This window comes from Microtus pennsylvanicus, chromosome 16, assembly GCF_037038515.1.
Source record: "Microtus pennsylvanicus isolate mMicPen1 chromosome 16, mMicPen1.hap1, whole genome shotgun sequence".
NCBI classification, from domain to species: Eukaryota; Metazoa; Chordata; class Mammalia; order Rodentia; family Cricetidae; genus Microtus; species Microtus pennsylvanicus.
In genome coordinates, this window is record NC_134594.1 from 27,547,333 (window position 1) to 27,566,660 (window position 19,328).

Here is a 19,328-nt window from a genome sequence, read left to right on the forward strand (position 1 = left end):
GGTCACCGGCTCAACAGTGACTCATGTTCTGGGGTCTTAGCAGATGACGGGTGGGATGTGGCCCTTCTCAAGTACTGAGGGTTACATCACAGTGCTTAGCTTGAAAGATCCAGATCTGGTCCCCCCCCCCCCCGAAAGAGGTCAGGAAAAGCGGTTTTGAGGGGGCGATCCTCTAGCTTTCTAATCCATATTAGAAGATATGGCTGTGTGTGTGGGGGGGGGGGTGGTCCTCATTTGAGGAAGGCAACCTCGATTTTGGGTCACATCTCTGCTTTGCGCAAGTCCTGGCTCAGACCCATCTCTATCCATATTCTCTTTCTCAGTCCCCTCGGCCACCATCCAATCAGTCCCCATCCTTTGGCAAGTCCGTCTAGGGAAGGCTTTGGAGGTGTCCAAGCAAGCCAAATCACCAAGATCATTGCAGCCAGGAACCTGGCTAAAGGAGAGAGGAAGACCCTGGACGCAAGCACTGTGGGTGCGCCCTGCCAAGGAGGGGGGAGGGCGGAGCACGAGAAGGAGGGAGAAGGGAGGGCGTGAGAGCGAGTGAGACACAAGAAAAGCTTGCGCGCCACCGCCCTCCTCGGGAGAGAGGCTGGAGTGAGGCTGAGCAGAGAACCGCATTTCAATGAGGACCAGCCCCGGCGCATCCGTGCACTAGCGGCTGCAACCCAGACGCCCGTGCTCCGCAGCCCCAGCCGCGCCCAGCCCGGCGAGGACAGCTCCAGCAGCCGGCCACAGACAACCCAGCGTCCACCCGCGACCGGTGCGTGCTTTGCCTGGGCTGGGGAAGGTGCGGGCAGGCCCCGCGGTGCCATCTGACCGCAACCCTGGTGGCCCCGGCCAAGGGTGGACCCCACTGGGCGGCAGCAGCCCCGCCCGCCTTTCCTCGAAAGGCGGCTGCCTGGGGCTGGCCAGTTTGGACTGGCCCGGGGCGTTGTGTGCCCGCGGCCTCGGGGCTGCTGGCTCCTGCCTCTTTTGTCTGGTGCCATCCGCCTTTAAATAGGGAGTCTGGCAAGCTGGGCCCGGCAGGCTTTCCATCGCCTTGTTGTTGGAGATGGAGAGCCTAGCCCGGGCGGAGGAGCTGGGAGAGGCGCTTGTCATTGTCAGGACTGGCTGCGGAGCTAGGACCAAGTGGGCTAGGAAGGAGTGGCTGGGCCTGCCTTCTTAGTGTGTGTGTGTGTGTGTGTGTGTGTGTGTGTGTGTGTGTGTTTGTGTGTGTGTGTGTGTGTGTGTGTGCTGTGTGCGTTCCCGAGTGCCCAGGAGGGTGGCATGTGCCTGGTGATGAGGGCTGCAGTGTGGGTGTTGCAAGTACCTTTTTGCATGGTCTCAAGTTCCTCCGGGGACAGCCAGGCAGCCTCGTGTACGAATTAGTACCTGCAGTGCTAAAAGCATGCAGAGAGGAAAAGACATTTTCCTCCTAGGGGGAGCGCACACACAGCACTGCATTGCCCCACAAAAGAGGCTGCTTTTGGAAACCAGGTTTTTGCGAGGCTTCACCGCTGGATTTGGCAAGGAAATGCTTGTGGGTGAGAGGAAGCGAGAAGGTTTCATTCAAACCGGCTCCCACTCTGACTGCACCCGTGAATGTGTGCCCAGGTTACTGTGCACATACTCTCAGCTGCCACACTGCAGGGTGTTCCGCAAAAGAAACGTGTCATGACCGTTCCTAAATATATCTATCATAGCCTTTCAATGAGAAAGGAAAGTAGGGCAGCATTCCAGGTATCGAATGTTGCATGGATGCAGGTTAGGAGGGATTTCAAGAGAGGTCATATGCTGGACAATTTAAAAGATGCTCACATCCTGTGATGTGTTCGTTTGGGGTGGTGCAGACACTCAGAAGATACATGCGTGTGTCTTTTATTCTTGCATCTCTATTCACCTGGATCCTAATCCGACTGCTAAAATATGCCTTGGATTTCCAGATGTGATAACTAGGGTTTATTCTAGGTGTGTGTGTGTGTGTTTCCAAATTGCTGAAATGGCAGCTCATTCATAGAGGGAAAGGTGAACATAGATATTCCTCAGAATGGTGAGAAATCCCACAAAGAACAATGGTGCTTTTGGGGCTTTGTGATATTTACAGGAAATGTTCACGTTCTTCTCCACCCATGATTTGTGGTCTCTGTGGCTGAGGATTGAGAGTCCCTTCTTGGTGCCAAGACACACGTATCTCAAGACCTCTGACCACTCAGTCTGTGAATGCTGGTCCAGCATCTTCTAGCCAACATCTTCTACAGGAAGTGTGATCCTGTGGAAGCCCAGAGAATTTTCTTCTGGAGTTCTTAGTTCACATGTATGACTACATCTCTGAAAGCTGAGCTAGCGGAGGCAAGGGGACAGCACGTGTTTTCATACCACACACGACTACCACAAGACTCACGTGTGAAGGGTGCGCTTTGACCTTCACTTAGCCAAAGCTGTGGCCTTGACAGCAATTTCACTTTGAGTTGGGTTCTGCTTTGCTGGCACCATCTGCACCTGCTCACTGATGGGAAGTGGGAGAGGTAATCCCTGCCCTGAATGAACCCATGACTAAATCAACCAAACTCTTCTATGCTTTAAGTAGATTTATTTTCACTTGGGTTTGGAGTCTTGTTCCTAAAAGTGTTCCTGGCTCAAGCAACTGCCAACACTTCTTGGCAGCTGTGAACCTCTGAAGACCCCCGGAATTGGATTTTCACTGTCTCTGGTCACATCACTGTGCCACATTTTGCTAGATCTCTGTTTATTTCCTCTTGTTTACATCTACTTGGGAGGAAGCCTCTAGGAATGAAAGAATGGTCAATGCCTTTAAAAAGAAAACAAACCCAATCGAAAGCCACCTCTGCCTTTGTCACTTAGGAAGTTCTGAAGCTTACTGGGTGAGCTCAACATGGCAGACTCCTCCACTCTCTCCTCCCTCTTTCATGTCCCCCTTCGCCCCTCCCCCCTTTTCATCAAACTGCCTTCCATCCTAAACCCACACACCTTTTTGAAAACAGATTACTTAACAAATATGTGGGCAAAGTAGGAGCAGGTACCAATAGCAGGGCAGAATTATGATTCTGTAATGCAGCTAAGTCTACAGGATTGATCCCAGTGGTGACTGTTTTGAAGTAAGTTACTTCAAAACCAACAAAACCACTTCACAGCTGGTGGAGTTTTAATAAAGATGCAAAATTAGATTGAGATTGATTGTTTGAGACCTGAGAGTCAGTTTTCCTGTTTGAAGGAGCGATGCACTGAACTCAAGCGAAGGACTTTAATCATACTGTGCTCTTCCCTTTGTACCCCCAGGCCTCCCAGTGGACTTTGCAACACAAGGCCTCTGGTTAGTTAGGTGTCCAGCACAAAGTCACTGAGCTAGACAGGTGTGATAGCTTCAAAACTCATGCTTCACGTGGAACCAGGGCCTAGTGTCATAGACCTGGGGCAAAGAACACCTACTTTGGAATCATGATAAACGAAACTTGAAAATCCAACTCCCTCAACTGTAACTTGGAGACTCTGGGTAAATCCAATTTTTTAGACCTTGCTTTGATGGGACTGACTGACTTCTGTGAGTTTTAGAAGAGGTTTTTGTTTGTGTTGCTTTTAGAGACATTAAATAACTGTTGGCTGAATCCTACGGTCACTGTATCCTGGACATCAATATTATTTTCTTTTTCTTCATTTCTGGACATTGAATTCTCTAGCTATATTTTTGTGTATAAATTTTCTTATTATAAGTTTTATTTAATCAACTAGCTAATTAATTTAAAGGCTTTTGGGACAGGATCTCATGTAGCCCAGGTTGACCTCAAACTTAACTATGGGGCTGAAGATGGCCCACCACACTCAGTTTATCACAAACTTTAAATTAAATTGACTTACTGAACTGATACGTTAGTTTTTATGTAAACCAATTCTGAATGGCTTGGGCAGGGGTCAGTTTGCTGAACGTGAAGGGATAGTCACAAGAAGACACGGTAGTTTTGTTGAGTCTGGGGAAACTTCCCATCGGTGACTTGGGAAGTACAAGGGAGAGCTTGGTTCTTCCTTTGTACTTCTATCTCACTTACATGCTATTTAAGTGTGCCTGGAATTTCATCATGAAAAGTGTATCCTTTTTGACTGAGGCTTTTTCCACTCTCCAGACTGTTGGGTTGAAACTGATCCTCCCACAGGAGTTCCATTCTTTATCCGTTACCTAGCAAGAATGGCTTTATCCAATAAGCAGCTTGCTGACCACAGGGCCCCATAGAGAGCAGAATGTGTGGCAGGACGATCCCTTTTCCAGAGGCTCATGGGATGGCAGTCAGGTGCCTCCTTTGCAAGAGGGGGTAGGCGATGGCTCTGTTTCCATTAGCTACCTCTGTGCCAGGGTCAGGAATACAAAGCACACTTTATTTAAATAAATCAGTGCTCATTACATGCAAACTTTGCGTTTATTAGTACCCGATATGAATGGTGATATAGGTACTATTCTTATTCCTGCTTCTGAGTTTTACAGGTGCCAATCAAGTCGATATCTCAGGTTATAGAGTTAATAATGGGTCAAGTGTGTTCAACAGCCCTCCTCTTCCTTTCCCCTTCACCCTCATTTTGTAATCCTCTCTTATTATTATTATTATTATTTTACTAAGCACAAGCAAAAGATCTGAAGTGAAGTCACATTTTAGCTTATGTTCAAAGTCTTTTTTAAAAGGAGATAGAACCTCCAGATGGATTTAATTTTTTCTCCACCTGGCCATAGGGAGCACACAGAAGGTCAAAGCTCTACAGTCTGACCACGAAATGCTAACCCCTTCGCTTCCCCACCCTGCTTGGTGTACGAAAGCTCACTTTTTCTTCCTGCCGGTGGGATTGGCACACCACCTGGGCACAGCTCATATGAGTCTCATAGTGGTGCAAAGCTGGAGTGCGGGAGTTGGGGAGAATGTTCCTGGTTGAACTATCTCTCTGCTGTATTACTTGGGGGAAATGGGAGGGGATATTCCAGGCCCCAGTTTCTCTGCTTAGAAACATGCAGGTGAACCCTTGAGAGGATGTGATTGTAGCCTGAGGGATGGTAGGCAGACAGCAGTGGGAGCTGTATATAACCAAACTGTGGCTGAGTAATAGGCTGTTAACACGGAAATCTGCTTTCTTCTATTCCTTGCTTATCCTCCTCCTCTTTCTCTCCCACTCCACAACCCAAATACATCACCAGTCATTGCAGTGTTTCCTCCCGGCTGCTCTCAGAGCCTCTCAACCCAAGATCTTCAGGTAACCAGGTCTGTGTCTCTTTCTGGGGTTCGCAGGTTCCACACACAAAGCGGTCATGTCGTTCGGCAGAGATATGGAGTTGGAGCATTTTGATGAACGGGACAAGGCCCAGAGGTACAGCAGGGGGTCCCGGGTGAACGGTCTGCCCAGTCCCACACACAGCGCCCACTGCAGCTTCTACCGCACGCGCACACTGCAGACGCTCAGCTCCGAGAAGAAAGCCAAGAAGGTTCGATTCTACAGAAATGGTGACCGCTACTTCAAAGGGATTGTGTACGCCATCTCCCCAGACCGCTTCCGATCCTTCGAGGCCCTCCTGGCTGATTTGACCCGAACTCTCTCGGATAACGTGAATTTGCCCCAGGGAGTGAGAACCATCTACACCATCGATGGAGTCAAGAAGGTCTCCAGCCTGGACCAGCTGGTGGAAGGTGAGTCTTTGAGAACCTCTGGGGACCCTGAAGGCAACTGAGATCACTGAGGGTCACTTGTCTGTTAGCCCATGGTTAGGAGCCCCTTAATGCTTAACATGTTTAAGTTTCTGCTCCATAAAAACAAAAAGAAAGTGGATGGTATTCAGCCAGGTAGCTAGCTCCTAATAATGACAGGTAGAAGGAAAATGTATCAAACCCCAAAGAACCCTGTCTGCTTTCTAAAACCTATGTCCTGTTAATCATTGAAGTTTGTTTTTATGTCTTCACTTGCATAGTTCAGGGATGTTTCTAGACACCAGCTGAACTATTGTGTTGTGATGTCCAAAAGGTCTCGAAGTGAGGGTATGAAATTTTAGAGTGGAGAGGGACTTAGGAAAGATACAAAATCCATTCAGTTTATCGCTGAAGATCCGAGACCAGAAAACTCAAATAGTATGTCTATGGTTATATGATAAGTTAGTGGTGACCATTGAAGCAAAAATAGGGTCTTCTAACAATGCTGTCCACTGGGTGCCTCCTGGAGAGGGTTATTATCTTCCGGTGGTATTTGAGACTAAGAAGAAATTTGTTTGTTCATATATTTTTTTTAAATCTAGTTCATTCTAACAGATAATCTGTTCTGGATGAGACTTGGCTATCATCATTTGAACAAAGCATGAATTCTTTCATTGCTGTAAAAATCATAACCAACTTTAATGATTTTGGGGTGCAATAACTGGTACTGAGTATCCCTAGGAGTCCTTTGGAGAGAGAGGTCTTTTTGAGCTTAAGTTTTGAAGGTGAGGATGAAGTAGCTGGCACCTTCAGACCAAATGCAGCCTACTGTCGTTCTGAATTCATCTTTTTTCCAGCAGGATTTGGCCAGGTCCCACTGTCCAGCTGGGTCCTGGGCTTGTATAGGTAGCAGGGAGCATTCCATCCTGCCTGATTGGCATCCAGGCTTGCAGCCACATGGCTGCATACAGTCAGAGCCCCCTTGTCTTCCTCTGTAGTTGGGGCTTCTGTGTCCCCCCACTTCCCCTGGTCCCTCAGCAGGAGTTCCAGTCCAGGCCCAGTATGACTGGACACCAACCGGTGTGGAGCAGCCTGAGCTTTGTGTCTTTACTTTACAGGAATTCACATCTCTTTGGTGGCTTGTCACCCTGCCAAGACGCCTGTAGCCTTGGCTCTTTTCCTTCTATTCAGAGGTTGGAACTTCTAGCAAATTAAAGGGGAAGACTGACACGAAATCTCTCTGTGTCAACTTTGATTTTTGTGCCATGTCCTTTGTATGACCTTGGTAAATACAAGAGAAAGTCAAACGTTTGGTGGTGTTTCCCAAGCACTCTGTAGCAAGATCAGATGAGGCGGGTGTCTGACCTGTCACCAAGACATCCTGTGTGGGGTAGTGGTGTTGTAGAAAAGTGTGCTTAGATCTCAGCATGCCCCAGACAGCCAAGGCACTGATGCCTCGTTCTGCCCTAGAGTCACATCAAACATCTAGGCATCTCGAAGACAAGGGTACTTCTGTTTTTTCGCTCAAAATTGGCCTGGACTCACCATTCACACTGATCAAAGAGCAGCCGTGGGACGTGGCTGGTGACCATACTGCCTTCCTAGCAATGGCATGGGTGGTCACCAGCGTCTCCGCTCACTTTCCTGCTTATTTTACCACAATATAATGCCTGCACCGAGCTATTGCTGCCTTGGTCGAAGACGGTTATGATAGCTGAAGTAACTGAGCGTGTGTCCAACCCCAGTCAGAGCCCTTGACTATGTAAGTCCTTGTGGTTCCCACAGGGATCCTAAGAGGGCAACATCACACAGCAGCAAATGGTAGAGGTAGAATTTGAACTCAGGAAGGTAGGCACCAAGATGCATTATGCTGTGGCGTTAGCTCTTGCAAAAGGCACTTTGGTGCTTTTTCAGTGTGTTCATTGTCTTCTGATGCACTGGGAAGGCAGACATTCAGTGCAACATTTTCTAGAAACCACCTGCTCCTGTGCCCAGTAGTGGATCTTAATGAATATTTTTCTTCTACTACTTCTTGGAAAACTTTTTTTTTTTCAAATGTGAAGCACAATTAATAAAAACTCAGAAATAAATATTGGGGTTCAACCTGAAGACCAGAAAACTAATTCTTACCTTGACTTCAGTCTGAAAATGGTGATCCTGCCTCCAAGAGACCTCAGGATGAGATTGTGACCTAGAGCTGTCTTATAAATCCTCTCCAGCTTTAGAATTAAGGGCATGCACCTCTACTGCCTGGCTTCTATGGCAAGATAGTGTGGCTACGGGGATTAAGAGTGTGTGCCATTGTCGTTCCTGGGTTTAAAAGTGTATGCCATTGCTGCCCAGTCTGTAATGCTAGCCAGTTTGGTTGTTTTACTTTTCTGATCCTCAGGCAAGCTTTATTTATTAAAATACAAGTGAAATACCACTACAAAAATGTTTTTATTATGCACTTAATTCTAAAATTAGAAACTGCTGATCTCAGAAATAGTCATCTTTTAAAAATATTTATTTTAAATGTATGAGTGCTGTATCTGCATGTATGTACGTGTTGCGCATGTGAGCAGTGCCTACAGAGAGGCCAGAAGAGGGAGTTGGATACTTTGAAACTGGAGTTATAGATGGTTATGAGACACCTTGTGAGTGTTGGGACCAGAACCTGAGTCCCCTGAAGGAGCAGCCAGTGCTCTTAACCACTGAACTGTCTTTACAACTCCCAAAGTCATTTTTTGATTTTCTCTCAATACTTTCCCCACAACCAATATAGACCAACTGCTGATGGACTATTCTGATGTTTAAATTTTTTTTAAAAAAAATACCTTTTTTTCTCCCAGTTGAATGATATCTTTAGTGTCTCGTGTGAGTCTGCATATTTTTTGAATTTTTAGTTAAAACATTTTTTATTCATAATACTGACAATTAGTGTGCAGCTGCGCTTAGTGTTTAAATAGCTAGCAATTCATTGATATTTGTTTTTTTTGTCTATTACATTTTTGCTTAGCCCATTAAAATGCAAAACGTTGCTTCATCCTCATTAGGCCCATATCCCTCACTTCCCAAGCTAATTTATGCAAACATCAGTTCGTGATGTCAGTTTTCTATTTTCCCTCCCAGTACGCCAAAGTTTGAGTTTTAATTTAAATCCTCTAGTCAGTGTAGTGCGAGTGTGTTTGGCTTGCAATTACTTTTTAAAGTTTGTTCTTTCTCACTTCGTGTCGGGCTAAAAATTCCAAGTCACTATGACAAATGTGGGCTTTATTTATAAATCGTTATGGACACTTTCTCTGTTTTATTATTAGACTCTGATCATTAGGCATAAGTGTGCTCCAGGCACACTGATAGATTCTGAGCTCAATTTGGTGCTGAGCTCAAATTATGTAAGAAGCGATTGACTGGGTGTTTGTACAAACAAGTGATTGTGTGCCTGTCTGTGTCTGTATTATCTTGGCACGCTGACACGAGTGTACACACGTCTACTTAAGGGTGCATTGGAGGTGGCATTCCCAAGGATTTGCTTTTATGGCAGTCTTGGTATGTTTTCACAAGCCGTGACCTTCACCGAGGACAGCTGTCCTGCAGCCCTCTTTTGGCAGTGGCTCACCTGGGGTGTGACCTCCTTCCCCAGTTCTGAGCCATTTTGGTTCTACTTTGGGGATACAGCTGTTGTGGAGAAATCAGAGAACCACACCTAAATCCTTCAGACTCTTAAAAGAGAGATGTGGCAGGATCCTGAACAATGGTTGGCTGATTCCTTCCCCTGCATTTCTAGGGGTGGGAGGACCAGAACCTTTTCATCTCAGGATACAAATGATGCAGCTACTAAGTCCCTGAACATCAATAAGTCTGAGCTTGTTGGATCAGAACTGTTAGAAACAATGGGGTCCCACCCCTTCCTCCATTTCCCCATGTGTCTTTGCGCAAGTTGCCTAACTACGTGGCTATAGGAAGGACTTTATCGAATCCACAGCATTTCAGCTAGCAGTTAAGGGATTTCTTGCCTGGCCTCACTTTTATTTGCCTGTCTTTTAGGATGGTTTTCTTCCTATCTTGGCGTAGCTTCTCTGCTCTATGTAGCTCATTTAATTTCACTGGGCTTCCCTCTGACGTGTCAAATAATTTAATAATTAATTTCTGTAAAGCTGTAAAGCAGGCTTTTCCATGAAAGTCCCTGGTGTGTAGTAGTTGTGTTCTTTCTTCATTTTCAGTCCTTTCTTAGTGTTACTAAACATATTACATCTACATGTAATCAACCCAGAATAATAACTTTAAAGGCATCCAGTTCTGCACCTTGCTTTTCACTTAGCTTTAATACCTTGGAGACCCTTTCCTATCAGTAACATTCTGAACAAGCATGTCCTTTTATTTACTTAACACTATTCCTTGTATGGAGGGACCTTAGTTTAGTTAACCAGTCTCCTCTTGATGAGGTTCTAAGATATATGCAGCGGTTTGTTGTTACGAATAGTATTACAGTGAGCACACTTGGAAATATATTGCCTGTCCATGTGAGTGGTTGATTTTAGGAGGACTGCCTAGAACGCTGTTGCATGGTGGTAATAGATGACCAGAGAATTCTTGTCCACCAATTTCCACTCTGACCACCTTCAAGGAGATGATGTTATCAAGTATCTTGTCATTTTTCTGTATATCAAGAAAATACTTCTATCTTGTTATGGTTTTAATTTCCATCATTCATGTGTTTAAGGGGCATTTACATATTTTACTATGCCCTTTGCTTTGTACTTTTATCATTTTCTGCCACATTGGAGTCTTTCCTGACTTGGATCTATTTTTCTTTTTAAAATATTAATCCTTTGTTTTAATGAGTTTTTTCTATATTCATCTTAACCTATTGGCTTTGTTGATTGCGTTTTCTGTCATGTAGATTTATACAAAAGTTTATATAATCAAATATGCTAGTCTTTCAATTGATGGCTCTATTTTCATATCTGCTGTGTGCACTGGGTTCAAGAAGTCATTTCTCTGCATTTTCTGGTTGCATTTTTAGGAAAATATTTTAATGGAGAATAGTATAGATTTAATGTGTGAATTGAGGATTAGATTTTACTTTTAAAAGTCAAATCATTTGAGTAAATCACAAATAGTTCATGTAGAAACTACCTTGGTCTTACAGAGGTACCACAAGACGAGCGTCTTGCTCTCCCTTTGGCCAGCTTCCATAATGGAAGGTCTGCAGACTAACAACACGTCCCAGCCACTGAATTCCATCACTTCTCCATGGAGGTTGTGGATTTTATTGCTTTTATGCAAACAGACATTGCATTTAGCCGCCATGTCTCTGTTGCTTCTGCTGAGCCATGGCAGCCCTTGGGAATCTGAATATTGTTTCCTTAGCCTGCAGATTGCCCATCTGGTTTGGTCTGATGGTTGGTTTGGTACTGAGTGTTTGGCATAGAGATCCCACAGAAGGAACACTACATCCCTCTGAGGATGTCATTTCAAAGAAATGTTCTGTCCACACGCCTTACCTAAAGTCAGCAACTTTAGGTAAATCTTTAATTCTGAAGTTACTGTGCCCCTCTTGGCAATGAATAAGTATTGTAGGCGAACCTTTGAATCCTTGTAGACATATGGCCTCTCCTTGAGTTGCTGTTTATACAACTGAGCATCTGTCAGTAGAGCTGTAGTGATTGCTGCCGTGGTGCCCTATTTGTGAATTTCTACTTCCTTCTTTATCTGCCACACTTTAGACATGGTGCCCTCCCTCCACTCTCCTGTCTCGGATCATTTTCTGTGATCTTACTAGTTCCCATTATTTTAAGGGCACTATTAAATAATGACCTCTCTCCTCAGACCAGACTTCTCTTCTGCACTCTAGCTGCCTAGATGTATTCAGTTGAAATGAACCCTTGGTCTCATCCAACTCGGCAATGTCAATGTGACATCCCCTTTGCCACCATCCAGAATCTGTTTCTCTTCTCCTGTTACAGACCTTTTGGGTGATGTCACCACCTACCAGCTTGCTAATACTGGTGAACTCCAAAGGTCTTATGTTGAAACATAACCATTGACGCGATGGTGTTAAAAGACAGAAACTTTGTGACTAGGTCGTGAGGATGGACTCACAAATAGAATATATGCTTGATAAAAGATCCCTATGGGAACTGCCTTGCCCATTCCCTCTATGAAGACACAGCAGGATGATGCCATCTGCCAGGAAGAGGCTCTATGAATCTAGTCTCGATCTGGGACTACCACTTTCTAGAACCTCCAGAGAGAAATGTTTGGCATTTGTAAACTACCTTGTCCGTGGCACTCTGACATAGACGCCTGATGGAATAAGATGCTTCTAGTTTAATATCACCTGTAACTTCTCCCCTTTCTACCTTTCAAATCCAAGATGATACCAAGCCTTGTTTGTTCTGACTGAGTCATTTCTCCAATTAATTCTCTCCTTTCTTTTGCTGTTTGGAAGTTTCTAAGACGTTAGTACTGGGGACTTACAACCTCACCGCACTTTTAGGACTGAAAGAGAAATACACACATCTTCAATAAACATTGTAGAAAAATTTTTTGAAGCAGTGTAAAAAAAAATCCCTCGTCTTTCTGCAACCTAGCTTTGGTCCCTGTTTCTCCTGTTTCTGTCTGCTTTCTGCTGCCTTGATAAGCACCATGACATAAGCACGCGGAAGAGGAAAGGGTCCGTTTCAGCTAACATCCTCCAGTCCGTCATGGAGGAAAGGCAGGGTAGGAACTCAGTGAAGGCACCTGGAAGCAGAGGCCTCAGAGCTCTTACTAGCTTGCACCTGTGGCTCCCTCAGTTTACTTTCTGAAATAACCCAGGACCACCTCCCCAGAGGTGACATCACCCGCAGTGGGCTGGACCCTCCCACATCAGTGCTCAATCAGAAAATCTCCTTACAGACTTTCTTGAAGGCCAATCCGATGGAGACATTGCCCAGTCAAGGATCTTCTTCCCGGACAGCTCTAGCTTGTGGCAATCAAAAATCTAACAAGGACAGCTATTATTCTATCTCATCTCAGACAGGTGTCCTCCTAAGAGGCAGACACACACACACATACACACACATACACACACACACACACACACACACACACACACACACACACACACACACACACACACAATGAATCATGAGTAAGAACACAGGCTCTAGAGACATACCAATTACTCTTTAAATCTTGGTTTCATCTTTACTAGTCATGTGACCTTGAGCCAGCTACCTAGGTCATCCATCATGCCTCAGTGTGACCCACGGGGAGAGGCTGGGGTAAGGATTACAAGTGAGATGACATGCAGCAGCACATAGCCTGATCCATGGCTAACTTACTGGTTCAAGTTGTCCTTCCAAACCTACGGCATGGGTAAGAGGAAAGCTGCCTCTGGCCACTTTTAGAACAACTACACCTTGTGACACTTTTATCTCCACTGTCTGCTGAGGGTGGGTGAGTGCTAAGGATCGAATCCAGCACTCTGTGCTATATGTGTAGTAAAGCTGAATTCCCAGGCTTTCTAATCTGACCTCCAAAAGAGCTCAGTGAAGCTTCATAGAGCAACCTTGAAATCTAAGGGACTGGTCCAAGGTCACATGCTTACATAGCACAGTTCTGGGCCCGAATTTTTATATAGCTCATCCTACCGATGAGTCCATAATCCTTTAACAAAGTCTGAATGACACCGCTGCCAGCATCTTATATGTTTACACATATGGACACACACATGTACATGTGTCTGCACATCTATCTATGATATCTACTTGGATACTGGGGGAAATATACCTGGCATCAATCAGGCTCTGTCAATGAAGGGGGATGGATGAAATTTTAGTTTTAGAGGTTTCTGTGGTGTGTAATAGGCATGTCTGAAAGAAGAGTTTAAAATCCTTAGCAAAGTAAGTGTTGTTACATGTGTAGTCCAGGTTAGTTTTATGTCAACGTGACACAAGCTAGGATCAGCTGAGACGAGGGAACTTCAACTGAGAAAACACCACATTAGATAGCCTATATCTAGTCTATGGGAACATTTTCTTCTTCTTTTTTTCTTTTTTATTTTTTTGGTTTTTCGAGACAGGGCTTCTCTATAGCTTTGGGGCCTGTCCTGGAACTAGCTCTTGTAGACCAGGCTGGCCTCGAACTCAGAGATCTGCCTGCTCTGTCTTTCGAGTACTGGGATTAAAAGCGAGCACCACCACCACCTGGCCTGGGAACATTTTCTTTATTAATGACTGATGTAGTGTCACCCCTGGGCAGGTGGTCCTGGGTGCTTTAAGAAAGCAGGCTGCGCAAACCATGGCAAACAAGTCAGTAAGCAGCGCCCTCCTCCATGACCTCTGCTTCAGCGCCTCCCTCCAGGTTCCTGCCTTGTGTTCCTGCCCGACTTTACTCCATGATGGAGCCAGAAGCTGAAATAAACCCTTTCTCCCCAGGTTTATCTCAGTTAGTGTTTAACCTCAACCATACGAGGCAAACTAAGACGCAGACGCAACTGTCTTTTTATTTTTGAAACTCCAGTTGGGGATGGGATAATTTTATGTGGCTGCCTAAGCCTATGGCATGGCATGCTTGCATTGTTAGTTTAAAAATAGATCTTGGATAACAGCAAATGGATTGTGCCGAATGAGGCCTGGGCCACTTTACCTGCAGTTACCAGGTTCTGCTCACAAAGGCTTCCTAATGAGGTGTGGGTGGGGTGGGGGTGCTGGGACAAAATCTTTACTTTGAACGTGTTTCTGCCTCATCCCTGTGAAATATGTATTTAGAGTTACTTGTTTCACAACTTATTACAGCACCTGTGCTGTATTCTTTTGTGACTAATCTAGATATTTTCAGACTGAGGGTTTCGTTTGCGAATTCTCGAGTCACCGATTAATAAACCCTTCGTGGTATTCTAGTGCATTTGTGAGGGTACAGCTTGCAGGCGAGTCATTTTCTTCATTTTCGCCTGCCAGCAAGTTTGAACTGACTTGCTTGCCTGTGTGGCTCGATCAGCATGACGTAGATGATAGAAAAGAAGGGTGATCATCTCTGCTGACTTTTACAACTTTTTCTGGCTAAACAGAATTTTGTATTATGCTTTCACTAAACATGTATTACCTATCTTAAGAAGCTGTGTACTGATTTGGTTGTAGTTTTCCAATTACCTCAGGTACCAGATGTAAGCACTTCTAATTTTGAAGTCTGCCGAAAATTTAAAGGCTCTTATGTACCGACAGATAATCTCAATTTTGACTTCCAGTTCGTTTCCCTTTGGAAGCTGATTCATGCATATTGATGTGTTTCTATCAGCAACCAAAGGGAGAGAAGTGGTGGGTTTTTTGTTTTGTTTTGTTTTGCTTTGTTTTCCTTCACAATAAGCTAGTCTGCATCAACAAAAGAAATCGTGTTTTAAGTTAATTTGCAATCATTCTTTCATTGATTTGAAAGTCATAGGCAACTCTTGCCCTGCGTAGAAATGGAGACACGAGAGAACAATTGTGAGGAAGGAAATGGGTTCCCGAGATGTCAACTTGAAATCCCCCTCTCTTCCTCAGGTGAAAGCTATGTCTGTGGCTCCATTGAGCCCTTTAAGAAGTTGGAATACACCAAGAATGTGAACCCCAACTGGTCCGTGAACGTCAAGACCACCTCGGCTTCCCGGGCAGTGTCTTCACTGGCCACTGCCAAGGGGGGACCCTCAGAGGTTCGGGAGAATAAGGATTTCATTCGACCCAAGCTGGTCACCATCATCAGAAGCGGAGTGAAGCCACGGAAGGCTGTCAGGATCCTGCTGAACAAGAAGACGGCACATTCCTTCGAGCAGGTTCTCACTGACATTACCGATGCCATCAAGCTGGATTCGGGCGTGGTGAAGCGCCTGTACACCCTGGATGGGAAGCAGGTAAGGTGGGGTTTTGGGGGACTCTGATTTTATGGGCAAGAATCAGGAAATCGTGAGGTTATGCCTGGCATGCAGTGGGACCTCAAACACGTGCTTTGTTGGTGTTGATGGGACTGGGTCACCTAGTTCACAAACACTTCTTGATCCGAGACTAGTTGAAGTTGGTACCAGACAGGATTGTTCATCAAAATAAAGAGAAAAAAAACCCAGCAAAGCAAGGGTGGGGGTTGTCTTTAAAAAAAGAAATTGACATTTTTATTATCTCAGTAATTATTTGCTTAGCATAATGGTGCTGTTCTGTCTTCTGATTTCAAGTTTGTCCTGTGCCCTTTAAGGCCTGTTAGAGCCATAAAGACGACTAAGATGCTGAGAGAAACCGAGGCTGAAAGGGAAAAAATAGACAAGTGCTTGTTGAACTAAATAACAATGTATGGTTCTATGTCTCAGGAATGTTCATTAGTCTGAGTCAATGGAATTGTAGAGACTTTAAAATCTGTAGCTAAAAAATGCCATATTTCTACCTGGGCTACTCTGAGAAGCCTTGTCAGGATGGGAACCACAGGAAAAGTTCATACTGATCATATGCATGGCATGTTTGCTACTCATTTGGAGCTGAAAGGTGCCCTTTTGTCTATGATGGTCATTTTGAGCATTCTTACCTTTGCTTGAAATGTGTGGTTTTGCAAAACTTTTATTAATATGTAAAAATCTCATGCAACGTATTTTGATCATAGTCATCCCCTGCTTCATCCCCCTAAGTCCTCCCAGATCTACCCCCACCTTCTTACCGCCTTCCAATTTTGTGCCATTTATCTATCTATCTATCTATCTATCTATCTATCTATCTATCTATCTATCTATCTGTAACCCACTGAATCCACTTTGTGCTACTCATGCATCCAAGGGTATGGGACCACCCACTGGAGCATGGTCAGCCTACTGGAGGCCTTTTTACCCTTCCGCAAAACTCCCTCCCCCAGAAACCATCCCTGAAATGTAGCTTTTAATGTGTTTTTTAAACTACATTTTATAATTTGAAGGATTTGCATGTTTAGCTCATCTTAAAATCTAAACTAGATTCCTAATGAAGAGACTTCTTGTACTAAGTAGAATTCTCATGAAAGTCCTAAAGGCTGACACAGCCAAAGCTTATGAATGAGAATAGATGCCAATACTACAAGGAGTGTCAGTATGGAGAATCATTTCCCCAGGGTTCCATTTAAATGTCCTAACTTATTAAAATTCATTAGGAACGACGGGGTGTGCCAGTTGTCTGTGAGTATTGACCAGCTTCTGCTTGTCTCATAAAACTTGTATGTGGCTAAGGATTCATGGGGGTAATAGCCTCCTTCTTCGAGGCCTAAGAGGCCTGAATGTCCACTGTATATCAGAGCCAGCAAGGCCACCATGAGCTTGTGAATGATGGTGGTAACGAGGAGACAAACTTCACCTTTAGATGTTCAAGTCCGTCTCAGGTTGTGTAAACATTCCATAGTTCTGTGTTTTCCTGAGGTGATTTGTTTTCAAGATGGGAATTTATCTGTTTTCAGAAAAGAGTAAAATTTAAGACAAAAAATACATGCCCATGAAAGGGGAATGGGACACGCTGTGGGTGGAGGGAGAGTATCAGCAATGGGTGACACAGGGGACACAGCAGACAGCAGGGAAGGGGAACGAAAGAGAACAAAGCAGTGAAGCCTGTGGAGAAGAGCGCTACAAGGAAACCTCTTTCTTCGTATGTTACCGCAATGAACGCAAAATCATTTTAAATTATTTATAAGTACTCCTCTTCCGTTCCCCTTGTCTTCCTCCTCTTCTGCTTTTTCTCATTTAGAATTTGAAGTATTCAAAATTACTATATACTAAGTCATGACGTCAGGGGCCGCTGCTTCCGCGAACACTTGCAACCACTTACTTTCTCCTAGATTTGATAGAATGTCTCAGTTGTTTCTTCTTTTCTGAATTTGCCCACCATCAACATTTCACAGTGTCTATGTTTGCTATGGACTAGAGTAAATAATCGAGCGAATCATTCAATGTAATTGGAAATAATCCAGTGTTTAAGAGACAAAGACTGGGATTCAAATCTTGGCTTATCAACAGATGATTCTTGAAAACGTGTGACCGAGCTTCGTTATAATCACCAATAAGACATGGGTATTATTATTCTTGTGCTGTAGAGCGTTTATGGTTTCAGCTATGACAGTGTATGTTACAGAACTGTTGAAGTATGATAACGACAATAGGTTGATCTACCATGATTCTAAGCATATGGCGTGTATGAACACGTCTAATCCCTGCAAGTGTGGAATTGTTGTTCTTACTAAATAGAGGAGTGCGCTAAGACATGATTTGCTAAACATTTTAAAACATGCTTAAAACATGTCTAAAGACACTAAATGATAGAGTTAGGACATAAGCCAGTGACATTCAAGGGCTTGCACTCGTAATCCCTACACCAGGGCAGATCTGGTCAAAGACACCTGCAAATCTCTTCAGGAAAGTTTTGAGTGGAATGGTGGCAGGCAGTGTCCCATCACCCCAGTGAGGACCCTGAGGTCATTAACTTATAAAGAGAAAAGTACCTTGGCTCATAGGTCTGCAGATGTTAATCCATGACCATTCTTTTGGGCCAGTGGCAAGGCAGAACTCTGTATTAGGAAATCAGGCAAGGGAGCAACGCCATTCATCTAATATCTAGGAAGTGAAAGAAAGTGGGAAAGAGGCCATGAAGGATCCACAGCCTTCTTCTAGGGTGTATCTCCAATACCAGTCTTACCATGAAGTCTACTTCTTAATGGTTCAACCACCTCACATAGCACCAGCCGGAGAAATAAGCCATTAAGAATTCAGCCTGTAGAGGTTGTTCAATGTCTAAACTATAATAGAAGCATTCTCCCCAAGGAATCTCATTTGAATGTTTTCAGGATAGGGATGGATAGATGGATGGATGGATGGATGGATGGATGGATGGATGGATGGACAGAGATAGGTAGATACATAGTGAGACAGATGATATCTCATATCTACTGTAGTTATTCTAACAACTGAACTTGACTATATTTCTTGAAGCACATTTTTCTGTGCAGGAGAAATAGATGAGTCAAAGAACTTAAAGATTTTTTGCTTGAATTCCCAGTAGTAAAAATAAAGCCCTTCTTTATGAACCCCAGGAGTCTTGAATCATTTCAGCTCTAAAGGGAAATCTCCCCAATAAATAGTTTGTTCAAGTAGACTGTTTGGACAGTTCTGGCAGAGGCAGGTTGTTATGATAAACCTCTGAGAGACAGCCGGATTCTTCCAAGCCTTCCTACGGAGTGACACTCAGTGTGGGGAACAACATCTTAACTCTGTTCAGTTTCTATTGCTGTGATAGCCATAACCCAGAGCAGCGTGTGGAGGAAAGGGTTTATTTTACTTACAACTCGTACATCTGAGAGTTGTACAATGCCATTGCTAAGGGAAATCAGGGCAGGAACTCAAGGCAGGAACTTGGAGGAAGGAACTGAACCACAAGCCATGGAGGAGTACTGCTTGCTGGCTTGGTCCTCATGGCTTGCTTTCTTACACACTCCCGGGCCATTTGCCCAGGGGTGGCGCCACATCAATCCTTGACCAAGAAAATGCACTGCAGGCTTGCCCTGAGGGCAAACTGCTGGAGGAATTTTCTCAACTGTGTTTCCCTCAAAATGACTCTAGGTTGTGTCAAGTTGACATACAACTGGCCAGCACACTCAGTACATCAAGAAGCAGCTTTTTAATTAGCACCACCTTCTAACCAACTAAGCTAATTGCTCATTGACTTGTTCTTTCTT

The 19,328-nt window shown here is 44.4% G+C and overlaps 1 protein-coding gene across 5 annotated transcripts in view; it reads left to right on the plus strand.

Annotated features, from left to right (window-relative positions):
* The first annotated feature begins 262 nt into the window (after positions 1–262).
* The window catches only part of Dclk1 (doublecortin like kinase 1), a 279,872-nt gene continuing 260,806 nt past the window's right edge, over positions 263–19,328 (plus strand). Inside the window, exons 1-3 of one of the 5 annotated variants that reach the window (XM_075951091.1) lie at positions 263–763; positions 5,265–5,660; positions 15,167–15,513. In XM_075951091.1, the coding sequence (XP_075807206.1) occupies positions 5,285–5,660; positions 15,167–15,513 (723 nt within the window). In that variant the 5' untranslated portion in view covers positions 263–763; positions 5,265–5,284. The remainder of the gene's footprint in view (positions 764–5,264; positions 5,661–15,166; positions 15,514–19,328) is intronic. The other 4 variants (XM_075951090.1, XM_075951092.1, XM_075951089.1 and 1 more) reach the window with 4 other exon arrangements.